Here is a 26,119-nt window from a genome sequence, read left to right as displayed (position 1 = left end):
GAGCAACATTGTGGGGAGTTGATCCCTGTTAAAACCATCTAAAATCCCTGCTTGGGAGTGTTCCGACGCCACTGTAGCAAACATTATGTTTCCTCATCTTTTCCATCATTGGACGCTTAACGATGTCGGAGTTAAATCAAACACAAATAAAATCGCACACATTCTCTCCCGGCTAGACGCAGCTGCCTGCGACACACACACACACACACACACACACACCCACCCACACACCGGCAGCACTCTTTAATGCAATTTATGTGTGTTATAAGTATTTTTTGTTGAAATATTCATGACAAAGTTGTACAGTATGTATGACCATAACATAAACAAGCAGCACGCTAGCAAACAATTCACTAGTTATTTGTTCCAATCATTTTATTATTATTTTCCACAATTATATTACCTGATCAGCTTCTTCTTAAATACACTAGTTTGAAACTCTATACCGTCATATGCATACATCTGCCGTGCAAATTATCAAACCATTAGAAAGTAGGCTAGCCGGCGTTGTATTTTATGGATATACATACTGTTGACTTTTACAACTTTGTCATGAGTAATTCAACAAAAAATACTTACTGTATATCTCGCACTAAATGAATTCCATGAATCGGTGCTGTTGAGCGGGTCTTTGCACAACCGCTCCGTCATTTAGATATATGCCATAACAATGCACACAACCACTTAAAGGCGACCCGCATAGACACGTGCATGCACACGCGCCCATACTGTATACACACACACACTTGCGTAAATATACTGTGTAAACATTCACACATAAACATATTAAACAAGCACACTGATTCCCTCGCTCTCTCTCACTCTCACTCTCACACACTCTCTCTCTCACACACACACACACACACACACACACACACACACACACACACACACACACACACACACACACACACACACACACACACACACAGTGTAACGGGGACATTGTGACTGTTATTGTGGTTCTTTGATAAAGTATCTCCCTGCTGCTTTTCATGGTAGTTTCTGGTTACACGCCAGGGGTGTGTTCAGGTATGCTAAAGTGTCCTTTTCTCACACTAGCATAGCTCGTGCACGGTGCACGCATGCACGCACTCCTTTGAACTATTGTATATAAATGATTTGGTGGTTATCTAGTTTCAAAGTTTGCATGAGAGTAAACATGTTTGTTTATGCTGGGTATGAACTAAGAAGACAGTTGAACAACAAGGGCGGCTGTGGCTCAGGAGGTAGAGCAGGTCGTCCAATGATCCCTGGGTCGGCGGTTCGAATCCCGGCTCCTCCTGTCCACATGTGGAAGTGTCCTTAGGCAGGACACTGAACCCTACTGTACATTGCCTCCAATGAGTCGGTCGGTGTGAGCTCGCCACCATTGGTGCGTGAATGTGGGAAGTGAGGACGCTGGCGTCGACTGTTCGCCGCTTCACCTCCCAATGTATGAATGAATGAACCATTGTAAAGCGCTTTGAGCACTTGGGAAAATGCAATTCATTATTATATTATTACAAGTGGTGAGATGCATGCGTATGCAGCACGCTCAGCTCCATCTGAATGCTGATCTTCAACCTAAATCCCAACGTCCCAAAATGTGAGGAGCGAAATGTCGTTGCAGTGAAACGATCGCTCACTATTCGCTATCAATTTGAGTTTATATCTGTCCAACAACTATTATTGCATTAATTGTTTTAATCAATCCTCTCTGTCTCTCTCTCAGGGTACCATAAACCCTAATGAACCATGTGGTTTTAATCAATCCTCTCTCTCTCTCTCTCTCTCTCAGGGTACCATCAACCCTAATGAACCATGTGCCGGACAGGACTGCAGCAACGGATGCAAGTGCAACCCAGAGAAAGGTGGCAGGGTAAGTGGCGACGCCATCTTGGCTCTTCTATATATACACAGTATGATCTCCTAGGCTGTGCTGCAGCTGATTTCTCCTTCTGTGGTCAGTCGGACGCCATCTTGGCTCCACATCTCTTCCAGTTCAGTTCAGTTCAACTCAAAGGCAAAATTCACTTTCATGTTTGGGGTCTATTCTGGCCTCTGTGTGTAACCCAGTTTTTCAATATTTAGGCGTAGATATTTGATATATTTTTTTATCAGACACGCCCCGTATTGTCCTTGTTCCTGTGAGGGAACGTGATTTTTCAAATTCTTTTCAATTTCATTAATATATGTTTTGGAGATAAATGTATACACACATACTCGCACGCACACATTCAGTACAGTGGTTCTCAGAATGGGGTCCGACGGAGACCGCCCAGGAATCCTTGAAGGGTTTCCAGGGGGTCTCTGCAGCTCAACGATAGATAGTTAGAAACCAATGTATGGACACTTGTATAGGTCTGTAACTCCTGAGCGTCCATTTGTATACACTCTCATTTGTGTGGCCTAAATGCATATGCTAACCTGGGGGGGGTCCTTGGAATGAAAACGGTTTGAGAAGCACTGACACCAGAGTATGAGCAGAGAGAACTCCTGGGCAGCCATCTTGAGGCGTTTCCCTCCAATCCGTTGCTTTAGCAGCAGTTGAAATACTAATAGTGTTGTCAGTGTTTTACTGAACATAGTCATTTCACCGCAAACCCACTCCACAGAAAGCATGTCAATTACCCACAATGTGTAGTTAGGGTTGTCACACCATGCCTGACACTCAAATTATACGTTTTCCCTGCTTCCTCCTCTTCTAGCTTAGCCCCCCCCCCCCCCCTCTCTCTCTCTCTCTCTCTCTCTCTCTCTCTCTCTCTCTCTCTCTCTCTCTCTCTCTCTCTCTCTCTCTCTCTCTCTCTCTCTCTCTCTCTCTCTCTCTCTCTCTCTCATATTGTCTGTTCTAAATGTTTGCATGGAGGAAATTATAATTAGCAGAGCATCAACATTGTGTAAGGTCATTTAAGTTAAACAAACACACACACACGCACACACGTGCATGTGCACATATACATGCATGCACACACACACACACACACACTGTAAATGCTTAATTTACTTTCACTCAAATTGACTCAATCTTATTTTGGGTTAACGTAGTTGAGGAAAATTTGGGTAAAGCTGTTTTGCATTAAGAACGGTAGTTGCACTTTGTTGCTGCTGATGTGAAGGATTTCCAGATGGCTTAACTTACAGTAAACTGTCAACAAGGACACATTGATACATTTGTTACATATTTATCTTCCTCAAAGAATTAATTTATGACTCAAACTGGAACATGTCTTGTATTTGACCTCCCCCACACATACACACGCGTGCGTACCATAGACTGTAAACAATATGGACAAAGCGTTCCCTTGGTCTAACATGGACGTAAAATGAAGCCTGTAATTCCTTGCACTGTAAGTCGCCATATTTCTAGATCCGTTTGGGCCCAGCTGGCCATTGGCTGGCTCCGTTTGGCCCAGCTGGCCATTGGCTGGACCAGGCAACGAGGCGGGACTTCCCCCCCCCCCCCACCTTACTCTTCGTTGGTTTTTATTTTGACTGAACGGGGGGTGGCTCCCGTTCATAGACTGTAACGGTAGCCAAGCCCCTCAGAACATACGCGATTTGTCTTTTTTTTTTATAAATGGGACCATCATTTTCCAAAAAGAATATTATGACATGAGAAATGAGACTTTAAACTAGTGACTGGAAGCAGAAAGTATTCATGACCATGTTTATTAAGGTAATACAGTCTAGGTGAAGTTGGGCCCAAATACATGGGCCTCTATGGAGCTATGGGTTTTTTTGGGCCCAATGGCAGCGCCACAACAGGCCATTATATGAACTTTCAGGAAGTCCCGACAGCCAGCAATGAGTAAAACTCTCCCAATAAATGTAGTCTCCGTCACACATCATTCAAAGATTTTCCTAGAAGCTTTGTCATTGGTTGAAAATAACCTGGTCGAAATGACTAACCAATCAGGAAGTAGACAGGCAAATCAACCAATGACAAAGCTGCATTTTACCCATTGCTGAGAAAAAGAAAGGGTAATTTTTGACATAACATAACTTTTGACATATTATTGCTTATAGCAGCTTTAAGTAAAGGTACTTAGTTACTTTCCACCACTGTATCTGTATCTGTCAAACCTTACTGGGACCAGAGCGTATACAGTACCTGCTACTGTATCTGTATCTGTCAAACCTTACTGGGACCAGAGCGTATACAGTACCTGTATCTGTCAAACCTTACTGGGACCAGAGCGTATACAGTACCTGTATCTGTCAAACCTTACTGGGACCAGAGCGTATACAGTACCTGTATCTGTCAAACCTTACTGGGACCAGAGCGTATACAGTACCTGTATCTGTCAAACCTTACTGGGACCAGAGCGTATACAGTACCTGCTACTGTATCTGTATCTGTCAAACCTTACTGGGACCAGAGCGTATACAGTACCTGTATCTGTCAAACCTTACTGGGACCAGAGCGTATACAGTACCTGCTACTGTATCTGTATCTGTCAAACCTTACTGGGACCAGAGCGTATACAGTACCTGTATCTGTCAAACCTTACTGGGACCAGAGCGTATACAGTACCTGCTACTGTATCTGTATCTGTCAAACCTTACTGGGACCAGAGCGTATACAGTACCTGTATCTGTCAAACCTTACTGGGACCAGAGCGTATACAGTACCTGTATCTGTCAAACCTTACTGGGACCAGAGCGTATACAGTACCTGTATCTGTCAAACCTTACTGGGACCAGAGCGTATACAGTACCTGCTACTACTACAGTAGGCTACCCCCCAGAAACCCTGTCTCTCCCCGAGCCTGTATCCAAACAACAATTACTGTCTGACACAAAAGCCTATACTTACCTCACCTCTACTGTACTCCATTTACCTGCTAAATAACACACCGACTAACGGCCGCACTGCACCCAGAGCCGCCCGTGCGGGTTCACTCGCTAAATGACATATTGTTTAGGACGCACACACACACACACACACACACACACACACACTCACTCTGTGTTAACTCCTAGTGCAGGGCCCTCAAATGACAGAGTCAGCGGCTACATTAAGGTCTTTAACTGTTATTGTTGAGGGGGGGGGGGACGTTTTGCCGCTAAAGGTGCCTATTTTGTCCCCGTCCCGTTTCAGTTTTTACTTTAATGGAGGCTTTAACGGTTCACAAAAGCCCGAGCGTTTGAAAGTTGCTAAGGTCAGCATTCCTCCAGCCTCTAATGTGGTTGATCCGAAACCAGTGGTGGAAAAAGTACTCGACATTCTTTACTTAAGTAAAAGTATCAATGAATACTGCAATGTAGAAATACTCTCTTGCAAGTAAAAGACCGGGATACCTGATGCAGGTCGTTTAGACCGATACGTTGTCACTCTGAACTGCTCTATAAGTGAAGACTGTGCGGGACCTTTTTTTTTCTCAAAAGTAAAAGTCTGGAATTCAATTCAATTCAATTCAATGTTTACTTGAGTGAAAGTGCAAAAATAGTGGCTTCAAAATGTACTTAAAGTATGAAAAATACTATGCAGAATGTCTTATTTCAAGTTTTCAAATATATACATTAAACATCTTTTGAAAATAGCTGATCTACAAGCTCACAATGTGTCACATCGTGACGCATTGTGAGCTTGTTGATCTCCTTTCTTGTACGACGACAAATATAGCCGATCTACAAGCTCACAACGTGCCGCGTCGGGACGCATTAGGAGCTTGTGGATCGGCTATAGTTGCTGAATGTTTGCCTCAGAAGAACTGGGACGCTACTAAGGGCCCATGTGGTGACAATTTAAAACGAACCCCATTACAATGAACACTAAGCCTGTTAAGCTCCATCAGGTGTGTTTGGTTGTTGGGTCGCGTTGGACCAGAACCAGTGTTTGATTTGATTCAGTGCCCCCGCCCCCACACACCCCCGACAGAATGAACTATGACCCTGTTAACAGACCCCTGCAGGCACACTTGTTACTTTTGATTGATTAAATAAATAAAGTGTGAAATAATGCAGTTTTAAAGGAACTGTGTGTGTGTGTGTGTGTGTGTGTGTGTGTGTGTGTGTGTGTGTGTGTGTGTGTGTGTGTGTGTGTGTGTGTGTGTGTGTGTGTGTGTGTGTGTGTGTGTGTGTGTGTGTGTGTGTGTGTGTGTGTGTGTGTGTGTGTGTGTGTGTGTGTGTGTGTGTGAAATTGGAAGGCATTTTGCAAAGCAAATAGCTGCATTACATACAGTAGTTCAAGGTCAAGAGTGGTTGTAATTTTGTAATTGTAAAAAGGGTAAATGTGGTGGAGCATTAAGCTCCAGCTGTTTGGACTTTTATTTTTAAACTTTTTGGGCATCGTTGCTGTTAATAATGTATAACCAACCGGTTTAGAAAATATATATTGTATACCTTTTGTATACCGGTATTACCTTTTTTATTGTAAAAAAGTGAAATAATGTTTAAGTAAGATGGGTCACTGAGTACGTCCGTATATAGATAGGTAGGTTCGTATTTTATATGTATTAATATATAGAATATTATATATTATAATATTTCAAAATGAGCACCTCTTGATCTAACTGTATAATGCCTTGCCGTGGCTAATATGTCCCACCTCCAGTAGGTATGTGCAGAATGTATATACGTTTATGATGTTAATAGCCTGTAATACAAACCTATACCTAATAATTACTTATGAGGGTCAAATGTCTCCACAAGTACAGTAGCTGTTGAGAAATAATAATAGTGAAGACAATGTTCCCACTAGAGAAAACGGTTAGGTCTGCCGCCTACGACTAGGGGTTGGGGTTTGAAGAAAAGGCATTAGCAATGTCCTCACAAGCATAGGTGTGTGTGTGTGTGTGTGTGTGTGTGGGGGGGGGGGGGGGTGTGTGGACACGATGTTTTGTCTAAGCCTCTCCTAAACTCTACAAGGTGTGTCATATTGAATCCATTAGCTCCAATAACATCCGCTCCCATTGGGTAAACCTAAGAGGTCAGAGGGCATTGTTAGGAGGACAGGATGGTTTATGTGGCGTGCGTGTGTCTCTGTGTGTCGGTGTGTCTGTCGGTGTGCGTGTTTGTGTGTCCAGGGAAGCGGTGCGCTCTGGAGCTGTAATGTATCTGGGGTCTCTAAGGGACAATGCCAGGGGCCAGGAAGTATATAAGAAATAACTGGGGCAAACAAAATAGCAGATCTACAAACTCCTATAAGTGTTGATGAAGTGGGTATAGTGTGGATAGAAATTGGCAGTGGTGGGAAAATTACTGTATTAATACTGCAATGTAGAGGCACTCTGTTACAAGTACAAGTCTGGAATTCAAATTGTACTTGAGTAAAAGTACAAAAGGTAAAAGTACTAATTGTGCAGAATGTCCCATTTAAAGTAGTATAATAATCTTTGAACATAGCATGCATCGCATTGTGACCTTGCAGATCAGCTATTTTCAAATGGCTGAAATGTATTTGGGCGTGGTTAATGTTTTTTTTTAACAATAATCAATATCTACAAAGTAACTACAAAGTAACAACTAAGTTGTCAAATAATAGTGGAGTAAAAGTACAATATTTGCCTCTGTGGAGTAGAAGTAAAAGTACAGACATTTTGACATACTAAAGTACAAATACTTAATTAACTTTCCACCACTGGAAATTGGATGAGAGATTCTGAGAAAAGTGAAACAAATAGACAGAGGCTCAAATGCACACACACACACACACACACACACACACACACACACACCCCACACACTGTCTGGAATACTTCTCAGAAAGTGGCGTTTTCATTTTAGTCGCACACTGACCTCTACAGAGGGAATAATAATGGACGGACGGCTAAAAAGAGCGGAGCGGCGAAGCGCTCGGACGCACACAGGTTAAGAAAGGACATGAAAGAACAAGGCTCTGAATAGAGAGGGGACCACAGACTGCAGGTAAGCTGATAGGAGATGAGTGTCTGAGGCAGACGGTCTCCGAGGGACGGGGCAGATAAGGAAGGACGAGGGGATGAGCGGCCCCCTTCTGCGGGGCCTCTGCATGAAAGAGTGGCTCAGTGCGTCCACCGGCTGACCGAATTCCTCTAAAGTTAACCCTAGAGAGAGGGAGAGAGGGAGAGAGAGATGGGTGAGAGAGAGGATTCAGGAGATTGAAAGAAAATTTGAAATCTCACAGAAGAGAGAGAGAGAGAGAGACAGAACAATGCATGTGGATTAAAATAGAAGAATTGGAATGGATGTATGTGAACCTGAGAGTGAGGGAAAGAATAAAAGAAAGAAAGAAAGGGAAAAAAACCAGGCAAGAGACGGTGTGATAAACAGAACCGATTTATTTGCTTTGATCCCAAAGTGGAGGGAGACGAGAGAGACGAGAGAGAGACATACAAACAGAACGATGGAGGGGCCTAACTTAAGGCTCATCACTTAAGGCACACACACACACACACACACACACACACACACACACACACACACACACACACACACACACACACACACAGATTGCTCACAGAGATATCTGTTATGGACCACTATAAAAGAGGGCTTTGATCTCTGTATGCCTCTTCCTCTTTCTCTCTCTCTCTCTCTCTCTCTCTCTCTCTCTCTCTCTCTCTCTCTCTCTCTCTCTCTCTCTCTCTCTCTGTTTCTTCATGTGTTCTCTAATTTGTTGTGTTTGTGATTAATAAGGATGTCTGCGTTTTGCTGAGCGAGCGCCTCTGTGGGTGTGTGTGTGTGTGCATGTCCTTGTGTGTTTGCAAGCACATCTGCTTGTGTGTGTGTGTGTGTGCGCGCGTGTGTTTGTTTCTTTGCACATGTTCCTCTGTTTGTGTGCGTGTGTGTGTGTGTGTGTGCGCAAGTGCATGTGAGAGAGATATGTATAGTACCTCCATACAGGGCCAGGATCATTCAACCATATCCTCGCTACACACACACACACACACACACACACACACACACACGCAATAGCACGTGCATGGTTTTATCATGTTCTTGCTATTTAGCTAGAACCTCCTGTAGTCCAAACAAGGCGGAGAGCTGATGTTTAGACTTCACCTTCACCTAAACGCACACATGCACGCACCCTCACACTCACACACACATGCACGCACCCACACACTCACAAGAAGCTCAAAGCATATTTTGATTATCGCGATGATGTCGCTAATCACATTTTCTTTGGCCGCAGTAATCTTGACATGAAGCGTTCACGTCATCCCCTAGCACAGACACACTCAGTAGGCGAACCAAACGCACCCAAACAACCTGAACACACGGCTGTAGACGAACCAAACGCACCCAAACAACCTGAACACACGGCTGTAGACGAACCAAATACTGCAAGTGCCTCTTCCCTCTTTCAGCAACACACACACACACACACACACACACACACACACACACACCTTTCATCGCCAGCTCATGCATTTAGCCGACCATGGGTGTCAGTCTAGCAGGGGTCAAGGGTCATTGCCAACAACAAAGGCCAGAGGAGAACCGTAGGTCAGGATCACAGACTGTGTGTGTGTGTGTGTGTGTGTGTGTGTGTGTGTGTGTGTCTGTGTGTCTTACCACACACAGTCTTTCTATAGCCTACCTTTAATTATCTCCAATCCTCCACCTATTATCTCTCTTTCCTCCATCTTTCCCTTCCTATAGGATGCATGGAATGGAATAGAATAGAATAGGTCATTCACAGAACACTTACATACATGTTTTATCTACAACAGAATATAGAAGAATCAATTAGATTAGTAACTGAGTGGATTGTAAACAACCCCAGAGATGTGACCACAGTGCATTACTGCATGCCGAGCAGCAACATTCCACCACACCACACTGCCCCCACATGGCCTGTCCAGGAATTGCATCGGGTCCATTCACTCACACAGATCACGAAGCTTCCACAGCCGTGGTTCTCTCAACGTGGGTGCAGTCAGTGACACCCTAGGGTGCCGGTCCAGGGGTGCAGTGACACCCTAGGGTGCCGGTCCAGGGGTGCAGTGACACCCTAGGGTGCCGGTCCAGGTGTGCCACGGCATTCTTTGACAATGTTTGGAATTCATCAATGTCACTTCAGTTCAACCAGTTTGACCCTTTATAATGCTCAGTAAAACGGACCCGAGTGGAGTTGCACTGTACTTGGCGAGTTTCTTTTTACGTCTACGCCAACTGTCTTCACCGAAAATAGCAGATTTACAAGCTCCAAAGCATCACGTTGTGATGCATTGTGAGCTTGTAGCTATTTTTGGTGACGCACCCCCCCCCTCCCCCCCAAAAGAAAATAGGGATGTGGGATTCAAGTGGTTAAACGCAGTAATAAGTTAATGTTTTTGTTCTAATGGAAACGTTTATATATATATATATATATATTTCCTCTGTATCTTATGGGGAAAGATTTGCATATTTATGTAGCGTAATTAATATGAATATAAGATTCTAAAAAAATGACAGTATAATTCAATTGTGACCTGAATCCAAAACGTTTGAGAACCTCTGTTCTATAGAAATATATATATAGCAACCATTTAGAGACCCTTTCGTTCAAATATCGTGCACACACACACGCGCACGCACACGCACAAAACAGTGGCATGATAGGCATGAATCAGTATTGTCATTTTAATGTACGTGACATGGTCGTTAATCACACACTGACGTTTGGCACGGTGTGATCATCTAACATTTTTCCAGCCCTGTTTTATTATGCCGTTTTTACACCTGCCGAAACTCCCTCAGAGCTCGTTAAACATGTTGATGCTTACCTCTGTTAATACAGCAAAACTGCTTGTACACACTACAAATATTCCTCTGTGTGTGTGTGTGTGTGTGTGTGTGTGTGTGTGTGTGTGTGTGTGTGTGTGTCGCAGGTGTGTAAGATGTAATGTACATTCTTCTTCTCGTCATGTGTATTATCATATTTAATTCCTGTGTTTTCCCCACTTCCCCAATTCATTTTTTATCACTTATCAACCGTGACTAAGCTAAATACAAATTATCTACAAGAAGAACACAGTTGTCAGACAATTGTACTCAAATTAAATGTTGTGATTGAGTACTTTTTAAACGCAACATACATGGCATTTAACTTTGAATACAGCGAACTACGATGACAAGAACTTAGGTTCACAGGACTGGAACGCACACCAGTCCTTAAGAGGTGCCGGCTGACGATGTATAAACACTGGAAAGATGAAAGGTCTTTTTATATTTTATAGGGATCTTTTACAGTCTCTTTCGCCAAAAGCAATAGAATACACCCGCACACAGTCTCTTTCACCTAAATATGTCACTGGCATCGGCAGCTATCTTTTGAGAACTTTAACCACGTGAACCCAAGTGTCACTAATATTATGTTATATTATATCTAATATATTTCCAGTGTATCCCCCCCCCCCAAACACACACACACAAAAGCTATTGTATCATGAGCTACGTCAAAAGTTATTTAACAGATGTAAAAATATAGATCTGATGTGGTTAAAGGAGAATTCCATGCTAGAAGGCTTTCTTACCTTTCTTTGTAGTTGTTACGTCCCCACCAAAGAGGTCCAGGTGTTTTTTTGTGCAAAAACTCCTTATTGCCTATTTCCCCTACCATAAGCCCTCAATGAATTGCATTGAGTTGAATGGGAATTGAATGGGTCTATGGGGTGTTGTACTAATTCGCTTATTTCCATCGAAATAGGTAGTAAAGTGTGCCGCTTGGGATATTATTTACATTATGAAGAGAGGATATATACAAAATAATTATAATTTTGAGCGATGGAAATGAGCGAATTAGCACAACACCCCATAGCCCCATTCAATTCCCATTCAATCCAATGCAATTCATTTAGGGCTTATGGTAGGGGACATAGCCAATAAGGAGCTTTTGCACAAAATAACACCTTTGGTGGGTACGTAACAACTACAAAGAAAGGTATGAAAGCCTTTTAGTATGGAATTCTCCTTTAAGTGATGCAGAGCGACTGAGATGGATTTTTGAACAGAAGATATTTGCATTAGCAGAATATATAGAGAAGGCTTGGGACATACGGACAAAGAAAACGTATATGTGATGTATTTTATTTGTATGTTTTTTTCTGTTCTGTTTTAGTTTTTACCAAATACTTGGTGTAGCTTCGGTGCGAGAAGTCAACGTGATATTGTTTATTTATGTTGTTGGTGTTTTATAATCCCGTAAAACAAGACACGGAAATAAAGATTCATTCATTCATTCACACAGCTATACCAAAATTGCAGGCTACTTGCACGCGATGGATGACACCTGTACGCACCAACCACACATAGACAGTCAAGTGGAAAACATCAGGGGCTCAGTTATGCGTGTTTGCGCTATTAGATAATGTGCCATTCCTAATTCTGAAGAAGTCTAGGCACTAACTACGTGACTCATCTGCTAGACATGAGCATTTCTCTCTCTGTCTCTGTTTAGCCATACACATGTTGGACTCATCTGTCAAGCGTGTGGATGGCAAAACAGAGAGATTCATGGGAGAAATAATTACCCGCCGACTGCATGGAAAACCTTTTCAAGACCCAAATAGAGCTGTGACCAATATTTTAGGTTTTTGAGGGTCGCGACTCGCTAGCCCCTCCTATATACAGGTTTAATGTTTGTCTTTAGGTCAATGTTAGTTTTAAGAACGCCATTGACAATGAAGATAAATTAATGTTTTCTCAGTCACTAACACAAACACTAAATCAAATTAACAATGAAGAGAATTTAATGTTCGTTTTGACACCGTTTGTTTTACATCGTCATTACATCACCTAATGTAATACAGTAACATTTATAGCTCCTCCAAGCTATACCGAATTCCATCCTCGATCTTGTAAGATGATAAGAGCTTCACAAGGGTGTGATCTTTTTTATTCCAAACGAATGCACTGCACCAGAAGTTACTTTAGATGAACACACCTTCATTCAGAAGCTGTGAAAGCGATTAGTCAAATCATATAACTTGTGTGTATTGTCTTCTTTCTTGATTGTCGTTGGTTCAAGTGATTTCACCTGACTACACTATTCTCTCAGCCTGTAAGTAAGTAAGCCTTGCTGAGCCACTAGGCCCAGTGCAGGAGCCTATCTCCTGTTTCTGTAGCCATGGGCATGTAAGTACAGCCCCTGGACATGACGCCAACCCTTGATGTGGAGTGCCCATCAGGCATTGGGTCCCATTTTTTTATAGTCTTTTGTATGGCCTGGCCAGGGTATTGAACCCCAACCTCCCAATCTCAGGGTCGGATATATACACTCTTAACCACAAGGCCACAGTTTTAATCGTTTTTATTTTTACAACTAAATCCATTAGACTGATTAACCAATTCACCTGGTAAATAACGCTAGAACTCTAGATCTGCAATTTTGAAATCCTGACTTAGTTGGATGTAACTTTACGATGCTTTTGATGTGACTCCTCTCTCTCCTCTGACATGGTGCTGTGTCCTGTGTAACCACGGTAACTGTGCTCTCCAAACATTCCGTGACCCTGGCTGCATGTGTTAGGGTGGGCAGCCCTTTTTTTCCTCTTTTTTTTTTAATCAGTGGAAAGTACAGAGGCCCATTAGGGACACACAGATGTTCGTGTTTGGAAAGCCTGTTTGTGTTTTGAAGAAGAGTCAGAGATAAGCAGTCTTACAGTATGTCGTGTCCCACACATGTATGCACAAATGCATGCGCGCGCGCACACACACACACACACACACACGCTGACTAATACATGCAAGCTGCAGAAATCATATGCACACACTAAGCGAGCACAAATTTGCAAGGACGCACGCACACACACAGACACACACACACACACACACACTGATATAGAAAACATGCATGGGGTGCAATTTGAACAAAATCCACAGGAATCCCATTCGTAAGATAAACACACCTGGAACAATCTCCCTCACATACTGTGTACATACATGCACGCACACATGCACATATGCGCGCGTGCACACACACACACACACACACACACACACACACACACACACACACACACACACACACTCAACCTCATTCTTTGTCAATGCAGGAGGTAAAACGTGACATGGTTTCATAAACGTGACCCACATGTTCTCGCTGATGTTTCTTCTCAACCTGCATGTCTATCCTGGTCTCCTTTATAGACTCACATGTCTATCCTGGTCTCCTTTATAGACTCACATGTCTATCCTGGTCTCCTTTATAGACTCACATGTCTATCCTGGTCTCCTTTATAGACTCACATGTCTATCCTGGTCTCCTTATAGACTCACATGTCTATCCTGGTCTCCTTTATAGACTCACATGTCTATCCTGGTCTCCTTATAGACTCACATGTCTATCCTGGTCTCCTTTATAGACTCACATGTCTATCCTGGTCTCCTTATAGACTCACATGTCTATCCTGGTCTCCTTTATAGACTCACATGTCTATCCTGGTCTCCTTTATAGACTCACATGTCTATCCTGGTCTCCTTATAGACTCACATGTCTATCCTGGTCTCCTTTATAGACTCACATGTCTATCCTGGTCTCCTTATAGACTCACATGTCTATCCTGGTCTCCTTTATAGACTCACATGCTACCACTGTTGATTTATCATGTTGTGCTTCTTGCCAAATGATATCCCTGCTAATGGTAATAATTAATGCTTTGAAAACTATCGATTTTATTTTGTCCAGCTCATGAATGTACTGTAGCCTGTGGTCGTGGTGGTGTGAACCGTGTGATTTGTGAGACAGACAGACATAGCTGCGTATTGGAGCGGAGGCACCGCTCAAAAACCCTGATCTAGTCTGATTGATATCAGGGCGCTCTATGACATCACAATCAGAGCAGATTCCTGAAGGCACCCAACCACCCTATGGATGTGAGTCTCCATCCAACCATGTCTTCCAGTAGATTCCTACAATATTTAGCTTCATGTTATATGCCTATCTGCCTCTCTCTCTCTCTCTCTCTCTCTCTCTCTCTCTCTCTCTCTCTCTCTCTCTCTCTCTTTGCCCCTATCGTCACATACATACTCTTTGTCTTTCCATCTTTTGATATAGGGGCACATTTTTTAACTCCCATTTTACTAATGGAATTTCACATGGACACGCACACACGCATGCACGGCACGCACGGCATGCACGCACGCACCCACACACAGACACACTAATTACAATGATGGGATGGATTTAGAGGGCGGCAGTCACATATGTAATGGATAAATGTGTTTATACATTTCAAATTAAACACCACTACATGAAACAAACAAAATGCCAAGGATGTTATCACAATGTAATAGTTTTTTTTCTGTGTCCGATTTCATCTGTGTTTCATCTTACATCTGCAAGCATTATAATTGTTTTTCTTAAGACAGATTTAATCTGTCTGAGGTCTAGGCTGCATCGGCATTACCTCAATATCAACCAGCTGTAAGTTGTTGTTAAATTACGTTATGTCGGTTTTAAAGTGACATGGCCCACATGTTACGATTAAGATGGATGTATTCTCCGGCTAGATTTTAAGGTGGACATGTGGATGATGAGGTTGTTATATAGAATTAATATCACAGTTAAGCCCTATATAGAGTGTATGCACCATGCATATATACATAGTGTCACAGTGAGTTTAATGTTGTTTAACGTCGTTTAATGCAATCAGATAGGACTTTTCTGTTTGGATGTATGGGGTGTCAAGGCCAGACACTACTTTGTTTTGCCACTCGGTAGGTGTTACCGCATAACTTCCGTGAGAGTGAGTGTGGGGCAGATCATCGTGCAGATGTGACCGATGCAGCGAGGGTAGACCACAGAGTTCTTAAACGCACGTAGCACATGGTCCAGTTTAACAGCCCATTTTTTATTTAATGGTCCAGTTCCATGTAATGTGTTGCAGACTGACAATAAAACACAAAGACAAACACATCAAACCTGTGGCTTGAGTTGAGTCGTAAACGCTGTTTTATGAAGTGCTTTCGTTACGGAAGTGCCTTAACGGAAAGTGTGTGATGCGATTAAAGGAACATTTAGCCTTTTTTCAACATCATCGAGCCGCACTAATAGAGAAGGAGTATGTATGCCGTCTATCGATGTCTCTTCTTCTAGAACGCCAGTTGTGGACTTGCTTCCTCGCTATTATGCACAAATAACAATGCATGCCATGTACTGTAGGAAATCCAACACACTACATTTCATGCTTTCAAGTTTCATATTTACCGTACAGTTTGGCACTGTCCACAGCCCACCTCTGAGACACAAAGAAATGGTACCATCTTATGATGACAATCACATTTAGAAAATGGGCAAAGTGTTCCTAAGAGAGAGAGTGCCGGTCGCTGATAGTCTACAATGCAAATCTGCCCAGAGGCCATGGCGGCACACGTGAGTCGTGCTTTTGGGGAAAAGACTGCGTTTGTGACGCACTGGACAACGACCATATTTACACTGTGGCCATTTTACTCTTACGTCAGACAGAGGGGGGGTGCCCCAACCTGGGACGCGTGCGTGCATGTGTGCGTGCATGTGTGCGTGTGCGTACATACGTAATGTATATTGTCTCCATATGTGTGCATTAATCTCGGAAGAAGTTAGTTTTACAATGGCTTTTAACAAGGACCCTTTCCACCAGAGGGAATCTCCTCGTAAAAACCTCAATAGACCCACAATGAAAGTCATGGTCACAACATGCACACGCATGCACACGCACGCACGCATGCACGCACACACACGCACTCGCGCGCATGCACAAACTCTCTCATAATTATTCCTGTGTTCACAATCACATCTCTGTCTCTTACTAACAGATTACATTTGGTGGAAGCCTTTATTTCCCTTACCTGGAATGCCATGTCACATCATCTGCTATCTTCACATCATGCACACACATTTAACTATCTTTATCACTTTACCACTTTTCTGAATGGCTGGAAAATGGAAATTAAGAGTCTACAAACTCTACATAGTACACATAGTACATGCATACATACATTTCCTGAATATATCTGGTTTCAGTATTTATTATGTTTTCTCTATTATTAAGGTTATTGTAGCGGTCAATTTGTATTGAGGGGCCGGGGCAGGGTGTCGCGAGACATGGCCAAAGCATTTCAGGGGGTCCCCAGCCAAAAACGTTGAGAACCCCTGATTTAGTTCACTAAGGGTTTTGCCTGCTAAGTGAACGTTGGAGGTGTTGTATTCTAGTCAGGCAACCTGCCTAATAGCCTCCAACTCCATCGATCAGGTTCAGCCTAGCTGTAAACACACACGCACTCATAAGTATTCCTGTATCACTATCTTTTATACTTACAGATTAAATTCGGTGGAAGCCTTTACCCTTACCTGGAATGCCATGTCACATCATCTAAGTTTCCCATGTACCGTACAGTTTGGCAATGTCCACAGCCCACCTCTGTGACACAGACCGAGTAAAAAGAAATGGTACCATCTTATGACAATCACATTTTCCCCCTTTACTTGGCTGGAATGTCATGTCCCATCATATCATGTTCAATGCTGCTATCTTCACATCAATATATCATATAGTAGTAGTTAATGTCAATTTCAAAATAAAGGCTTCCACCAAATGTTATCTGTTAAACAGATTACATTCGGTGGAAGCCTTTATTTGCCTTACCTGGAATGCATCTTATGTTCAATGCTGCTATCTTAACATCACACACACACACACACACACACACACACACGCACACGCACGCACACGTACACGCACGCACACCCACTTGCATCCTGAAAAGAGGCCCGTATGCTGATACTGTATGGCCAGGTCTATCTGTGCTGTGTGCCCTATCTTGGCTTTGCGGTGTCATAACTCAGGCTTGCCACAACAAACGAGGCCTCATGATAAATGAAGGCGGTGGGGATGTGTTTTCAGATGAGTGGACGTGATTGCAGGGAGTGATGGGAGGAGCGCCGCGGCTTTGTCATTCCTTTGCTCAACCACTTGAAACCCAGTATCCATATTAGGCCATACATGTCATATAGGCACACCTACTGTACAAGCTCACAACGCATCTAAACATGACGCGTCGTGAGCTTGTAGATCTGCTATTGCCTGCCGGACAAAAAGCACTCACATGTTTTACTTAATAATAAACTTTATTTATATAGCACCTTTCATACATAAATGAGTAAAAGTATCAATACTGCAATGTAGAACTACTCAGCACACGTGTCGGCAATCGCCCGGGGGAGCGATACAAATGAAATGAAACAAAATATAAAAACGCTGAAAAGGTAAGAAACTAAATAATGTGGCAGAAGCTAAACGTATAGCGAGACATAAATCTGGCATTCAATGAGAGGTACAGTATATGTCTTGAGAATTGTGAATTATTAATGATAATATTTCTTTATAATCAATGAAGATGAACTAAACGAAATCCATTAACTATTCCAACTGTCTCCAGGTAAACTACGGTTACATTAATGTCAGTCCATCGCTAGAACTTTAATTAGAATCTGTATTCAAGTCAGAATTCACACTTAACAAAATGTTAGACAATTACAAAGCATTTCTCCTCTCCCTCTCTCTGCTTTTTCCAGAGGTCGTTTGAGGTCGCATTCAAACACGCACACACACACGCCTGTGCGTGTGTGTGTGCGTGTTTACAGTATGAGTGCTGAATAATTGGGTTATCAAACCCAAATACCCCAACTGATTAAACCAACCCCCAGACCCCACCCCCCGCTCCCATCACCGTCCGCCAGTGAGCACACGGTGTGACAGCTAAAATCTTCCCCCTGGCACACCCAGCCCACCGAACAATGAGTCCCACTAAACCCCTCGGGGGGCCCAAAAGTGCACGTGTACGGGTGTTTATGTGGACATTGCCTGCGTTCACATCTGTGCGCGTTTGAGTGTGTACATGCAGGTGTATATTTAACCCTCACAGACCAGTCTCCGCACGCACACACACACACACACACACACCCCTCACACGCACGCATGTGCACGCAGTGGTGGAAAGTAACTAAGTACATTTATTACTACAAGTACATATAAGTACATATAATTTTTCTTTACTTGGTTATGCCTATTTACTTTGTGCCACGCTGTGAGCTTGTACATCTGCTTTCTCTTTAAGTCTTGAAAGTGAAAAAGGCTGAGTCATTTTGGAAATGCGGAAAAGTTTGAGAAATACTGATCTAGAAGGCAGTCGGTAGAATCGGGCCGAGTGAATAAAGAAAGGAAAACAAAAACAAATCAGAGTACTTTTTTTCACCACTGACTGCGCACACGCACGCACCGACACGCCGGCCAGCGCCGCGTGGATTCTGTCTGCCCAAGCAGACTCTCCTCTCCCCCATGCAGCCAGGAAGTGAGGTCTGCATGGCGGCGGGAGCAGTAAGTCCCCGGAGCTTATCTGCTTTAGAATGGGCCTCCATTGTTCCCATTGTGGCGGCGGGGATTTGCACCTCCAAACTGACCAGCGTACTGGAAGTTGATGCAGGAATGGAAGTGCTGGAAACGGGCCGGGCAGAAGCCATCGACTGGCTGGCATCGGACACTCTGGCAAACGATGCCAACGGGAGAGAGAGGGGGGGGGGGGGGGGGGGGAGAGTGTGTTGAGGGTGTGAGAGTCCGTTGAGGGTGTGAGATGGCATCTGAGAATCTGTGGTGTGTACTGTGTAGGCAATTACCCGGAAATGCATCAAAACCGATATTTAGAACCAGACGTCTTAATCTTGCTAATCGGATAATTGAGGAGCATTTATTTTTTTTATTTTTTTTCAATTAAGTGGATTAAGTATGATTAACCAATTTGTGTGTTAAACTGCGTTATACAATGGTGGCGTGCAAAAATAGCCACCGATGGCTTGTTCACGTTGGTGATGTTGAGAATCAAGCGTTCTAATGTTGATTTCACAACATTACTGGCAACAACATTGCACACTAGTTACATAGAGATGTGCTCATCATTGTTCAAAAATATTAACACACAAACTAACAAAGTCTTGGTGGACTGAGACCAAACTGACCGCTTCATCCATTATTTCACTATGAGTAGACAGCCCTTAGTAACATTATACATCATTGTATGTAGATTTCCATTGATGAGAGGCAGCTTTGGTACTGGTCAGTTGTGTCTATATGGTCTCTGTCGGGAAGAAAATTGAAACTTGTTACTTTTCAGGATTCCAATTCAAAAACAGCAAAAGTAACGGATCTACAAGGTCTACGCAGGCTTTGCGCTGCGTTTGGAGCTTGTGGATCTACTACTTTTGATACTTGTGTGTGACACTGCCGCTGTATGATCAAGTACTGTATCATCATTGATTGATGAAACAACACAAAAAGCAGCAACAATATGCATATTGTCACAGCCTGTATTGTATCTGTGGGCTGTGGCATAGCCTGCAAAACAGACAAATCTGACAGTGCAAAAAAATAAGTTAGAGTAAGAGTTAGAGTAAGAGTAAAATAAATAAATAAAATAAGTTATTTTGGTTTGGCTTTCTTCAGACAATGCAGCAGCATATTATGACAATAACAACAATAGAATAGTGATAAAAAATTATAATTAAAAGACAAGCTTAATAAAACATTAATTCAAGCTCATCGCTAGCACACGGCCACGACCCTGGCACGAAAAAGGACGATTGTTACGTCCCGGGTCATACGGCCAGGAAACGGCTCTTCTTCTCTGGATCTTTTGTGTGCACCGGCCACTCGGGAGGGAATGTGTTAAGGTCAAAGTGTCGAACTACAAGGCGCCTTCCATAGATGCTGTGCGATTCAAAATGTTGCTGCTAACTCTGATTGGTTTGGAAGGCAACGTATGCTCCGCTACCACAGAGATGCAGGAGACCCTTGTTTAGGTTTTATGCCGACCTAGGCGGTATAATTCTCAAAAATCTGAACAAAGATCAGTGAGATATCATTCGAGGCGTGTTGCTCAAAGCTTAAACTGGCCTTTACACACACTCTTGACTCTTCACACACACTCGTCGTAGCCTCTTCGTATGAAGATCAAAAGAAGGGATGAAAGAGGAGAAGACATGGGTGGAAGAGTGGAGGGCTCGGAGGTGCAATATTGAGTGTTAGGTCATGGAAATCCTAGATGACACCATATGTTCTTTGACCTGGGGGCTATACTGTACAGGTACAGTATGTGCCTTTTAACCTGCTGGCATCCTTATTTTGGGTGGATTTTTGAGACACTGCAATGTTTCAAAACATTTTAAATCATATCTCATTTGCAATCCGATGAAAGTTTGTAGGATGGCTATTTTTTTGTTGCCATATTCGTCATACAACCTGTTCACGAAGGGCTGCGACACAATGCGCTGTGAGCTTGCACATTGGCTTTTTTCGGCAAAGCCATTTGGGGTCAAGGGGGAAAACGATGGGTGTCAAGTTCAGAGCCCTGGGGCGCTCTGGTCAGCCAAGTATATAGGGCAGGGGTCTTCAACAGGGGGTCCGGGACCCCTAGGGGGTCCTCAGTGTTACTATATAGGGGGATATTAACCACTATAATCTCTATTTTGGGGGGATTAGCCAAAAATAGCACATCTGCAAGCCAGCTGCAAGGCGTTGTGAGCTTGTTCTATTGTCTCCAATAAAACAGGGTTGATGTAGAGAGAAAATAAGAGCAGGTCAAGTACAAGCATTAAGGGTTTGAAGTGGTGAACTGTCTGAAAATTCACAATCCAACACAACATCACACAACGCTACCTATGAAACCTATGAGTGGAGGAAAATGGGGTCTTGACTCTTGTCTTATCTTAAGTGGTCTTATAATATGGTGTTAAAAAAGCAGGTTATTTTCGTGTCATTTTTGTGACATCTCCTCTATATCCACATTCCCCGCGGCGCCATGTTAAAATACACACTCAGCGTTAAGGCAACCCCAGGCGAAAGGAATGGTATTGCACCCTATACAAACATGCAGTGGATAGCATGGCACAGGAGAGCTAGTTTTAAGGAGATAATTGGTCCAGTAATTACACCTAGCACTACATTCCTGGTCATATTATGTGCCTCCAGGTTGTGTCGTGAGGTAGTCAGTCGCTCGTTGGGGTGCGTGTGTGCGTGCATGCGTGCGTACCAGCGTGCGTGCATGCGTGTGCGACACCATGCTTTGAGGGGAGTTTTGCTGAAAGATGCTTATCCAGCTTTAGAAAAGACAGGACCGGGCTAAAACACAATGCGATCGCAACGTCTTGCGATGGATTACGTTGGGTTTCTTGGAAAGCGTTCATTATGAGGGAGTGTATTATGGGATGTTTGTGGTGTCGGAGAAAGAGGCTAAAGATGAGACACGCTGGTGAAAGAGCGGTGGGGTTTAAAGGTTTAACTGTTTCTAAGTTGATGAGGAGAATATTGACATTTTCCGTGTCTAGTTACCTCGGTCTTCAAACCATGATTGACTTCTCTAAACTCCTAGAGCAGTGGTTCTCAACCTGTGGGTTGGGAGGGGGGGGGGGTCAAAACTGGTCAAACATTGGTGTAATTGTCAAATAATATAAGAAAGTGGGAGTTGTCTTAAGACTGTAGATCTGCTATTTTCACTATTTATCAACTCCTACAATTTTACGTTATTGTCGGGGGGGAGGGGCGGAATATTATTCTATTGGGGCCGGTCCCCTTTTGAAATATGATTATTTTTGGGGTCCCCATTTCAAATATGATTATTTTTGGGGTCCCCATTTCAAATATGATTATTTTGGGGCGTCACGGCCAAAAATACTAATCGTGATACTCGCTGAACTCTACACTTTGTCTGACACAAAGAGGAACAGTTTGGGAACATCAGCAGCTGCGACGAATGTTCTACTAATTTACTTTTACTCACTTGATTCTGCATGTTTTATTTATGATGTATTATTTAGACATAAGACCATATAGAGAGAGGACAGGACATGATTCTTATAGGAATGCACAGCTGTGTGAAGGAATCGGTTGACATTCCTCCTCCATGTCCTTGAGCAACAATTTCCGTGCAAAGGTTGTTTAGAAACTTGTCAAATAGTTGTGTGAATGTGAAGTGGCTGATGGGATTGCGGAGGGATACATAGAGCGCCCCTCAGTGGTCACATCATGAAATAGACCCCTCTGTCCAGCTGGTTGTGAAGTGGCTGATGGGGTTGCGGAGGGATACATAGAGTGCCCCTCAGTGGTCACATCATGAAATAAAATAGACCCCTCAGTCAGTCCAGCTGGTTCTTGTGAAAGAGAGGTTTGTTTGATTCATTGGTTCTTCATTTGTCCCTCAAACTATTCTTGTCGTGCTGCGACGCATTGTGAGCTTGTAGATCTGCTATTTTCAGAAAGCAACACAACAATAAATGACTTGTCTTTTAGTTCTACTGGATATGCTCTCCAATAAGTCCCTCCCTAATATTTTAAGTCTAGTTTTTTTGTTGTTGACCAAATTGTTAATATATTTAGTGTTAGCTAGTTTAGTCATCATAGCTTTGTTTTTATTTAGCTTTTATTTAGTTGTCTGTGAAAAAAGGTAGTCGACGAACATTTTTCGTCATAGTTTTAGTCGAAGAAATCAACGGAGGTGTTTTCCTCCCTACTGTTTAATTGACAAATGTATAGCTGGCAAAATGTCATAGCTCATCACTTATTGCCACGCTATGAGCTTGTAGATCTGCTATTGCTTTTCAGAAAACTGTTAGGACTTAGAAGACATTTGTATAATCGGCCTCCGGTCTTAATGGGTAAACTGCCTGAGTTGAGAAGCAGTTATAGCTACTTAGCTGCTATTAGCAGTGAAAAGCTGACGACTGCACACAGCCAAGTCATCTTCTTCTTCACCTCACTTAACACCCAGCCTTATATAACACCAGGCAGGCAGACATACTGTAGCACCCCACCCTGCAGCCAACAGAGGAACGCAAGGAAGCCTTTTGAAAATGACCCCCTTTTACCTGAAAAGTATAGACACTAAGCAAGGCGCGTTTCCAACGTGTGTTCATAAAAACCCAAGGTTTTGACGAGGTCGACCTCGCGACCTTTTCAAAGTGCCCTTTCTTCTTTCTGCTGGAGCTCTTTAGAGAGGGACCACTTACAGAAAAACAATAACGCTCACAAAACTATGACCTTAACTCTGGTAAAGACTGGTTATTAGACGCAAGGTATACAGCCGGGGTGGGGCATGGGGACATAAAGAACAACAGTGAGGGAGAGAAAGAGAGAGGGAGAGAGAGATAGGGGGGGGGGGGGGGGGGGAGAGTGAGAAAGGAAGGAAGAGCGAGTTCAAGTCAAAGTCGATATTTAAATATGGAGGGAGAGAGTCAGACGGTCACTGACCCGGGGGTGTGGGGGGTGTCGTGGGTGTTGCTCAGGGTAAAACATGAGAGAAAGTAGACGCCCTGTGTAGAACCTGTGCATATTTCACCCGGGTGAAACCAGGTGTGAATGCTAGCTTATTACCCAGTTAGCTCCTCGAGTCAGTCGCCTGTTTCTTCCACGCGGCCCCACGTAGCCCTGTCATTACACACAGTGCCAGCCCCAAGGCGCTCACTGCAGGGCAGGGAGCAGAGTATCCAGAGAATGCAGCAACGTGACTCTGCATTCAATTCTAATAAGAGCCCACCATCTATTATTTTATGGATTTGCACGACTGTGAGGTTTGCCGCGTTGCGGACACCCGAATGACAGTTGTGGAAAGTAATGAGTACATAAACTTAAATACTGTATTTAAGATAAGTACCATTTTGAAGTTTTATTTTGTACTTCCACTACATTAATTTGAAGACTTTAGCTACTGGTTACTTGGTAGATTTTGATTATTATTACAAAACAAAATATGATTTAATTGTGTTACTAAGAGTACTAACAGTGTGTACTTGTGTTAGTGTGTTACTAAGGGAGCGTTGGTATGTTGCGTTGCCAATGCTAGAGCTCTGGTTTACCTTTGTCTTCGGGCAGAGCACTCCTCTTCTTTGAATAGGGCCAGGTGTGTATAAATTGGTGTGTGTGCGTGCGCGCATGCGTGCGTGTAGAAGTGTAGTTGAGCAAGACTCTGAACCCCTAATTGCTCCCGATGTGCAGGTTGGTGCCTTGCATGGTTTCCTCTGCCATCGGTGTGTGAATGTAATGCACAATCTACAGTATGTAAAGGGCTTTGGATAAATGCACCATTTAAGGTTTGGACAGGAATTAGTGATGTACTAGTGATAGGTTAGGGTTGGGAAACGAGTGCAGTCCTCATACAAATGCACACACACACACACACACACACACACACACACACACACACACACACACACACACACACACACACACACACAGTCTCACACACAGTCTCACACACAGTCTCTCACACACACACACACACACACACACACACACACACACACACACAGTCTCACACACAGTCTCTCACACACACACACACACACACACACACACACACACACACACACACACACACACACACGTCGTGCAGCACATACATTCCTGCCTTTACATGTTTTTTTGTGTATAGATGCCTTGTGGAAAAAAGACAAATGCACACCTGCCAGCATTGCATATAATGCATAGTTTATTTGTCTGTCTGTCTGTCTGATCGTTGACCCCGCACCCCTCCCTCCCCCTTCCTTTCACCCCACTCTCTCCTTCCTCCATCCATCCATCATCCAGCTCTCCTCTCTTGGCCCTGTTATACCACTGCCTTTAAAATATGACCTAATCACGGGTTGTCAGTAGGTTAAGCTGCTGTGTGTGTGTGTGTGTGTGTGTGTGTGTGTGTGTGTGTGTGTGTGTCGCACGTGTAGCGAAAGAGAAAAAAAAGAGTGCTGCATTCGTATCTATTTACTGCCCTCATGTGGTTCTCATGGGGTACTGCGGGTAATGAAATCAGCAACAGAGCAACTGTCCTGCCATATCAAACTTTACTTTACATACTGTAAAAAAAACAAAAACCTTGACAATGAATCCAAAGCTGGATTATCTGCAGAAACGTAGCAATTTATAAACTAATTCCAGAAAGTTACCGCATTGTTTGGGGGGGGATTTACAAACTGTACAGTAAACCCTCGCCTGCCTCCTCCTCTCACATTTCCACTCACAGACCACCATGTCGGGCGACAGGCCATTGCATGCCCACATAAACCTCTTTACTGTCTCCCCCCCCCTCCCCCTGTGAGCTTTCTGTATGATTGTGAAGCGTGATTGCACACAGGGCCTTTCTACCAGAGAACCCACAAATGGGGTGTTCCGCCCGGGCTTGTTTGCCTCTCATCCGAATACACAACCGTAGA

General features: G+C 43.4%; 1 protein-coding gene across 2 annotated transcripts in view; it reads left to right on the top strand.

Moving 5' to 3' along the window:
* Window positions 1–26,119, top strand: part of col4a6 (collagen, type IV, alpha 6) — a 161,025-nt gene that overhangs the window by 83,712 nt on the left and 51,194 nt on the right. For both annotated transcript variants that reach the window (XM_080792688.1, XM_080792687.1), the window contains exon 4: window positions 1,781–1,861. In XM_080792688.1, coding sequence (XP_080648814.1) covers window positions 1,781–1,861 — 81 coding nt within the window. The remainder of the gene's footprint in view (window positions 1–1,780; window positions 1,862–26,119) is intronic.

The sequence above is a fragment of the Protomyctophum bolini genome, assembly GCF_963924005.1.
Source record: "Protomyctophum bolini genome assembly, chromosome: 20".
NCBI lineage: Eukaryota > Metazoa > Chordata > Actinopteri > Myctophiformes > Myctophidae > Protomyctophum > Protomyctophum bolini.
Note: the sequence above shows the minus strand (reverse complement) of the source record. Positions and strands in the feature narration are given on the sequence as shown.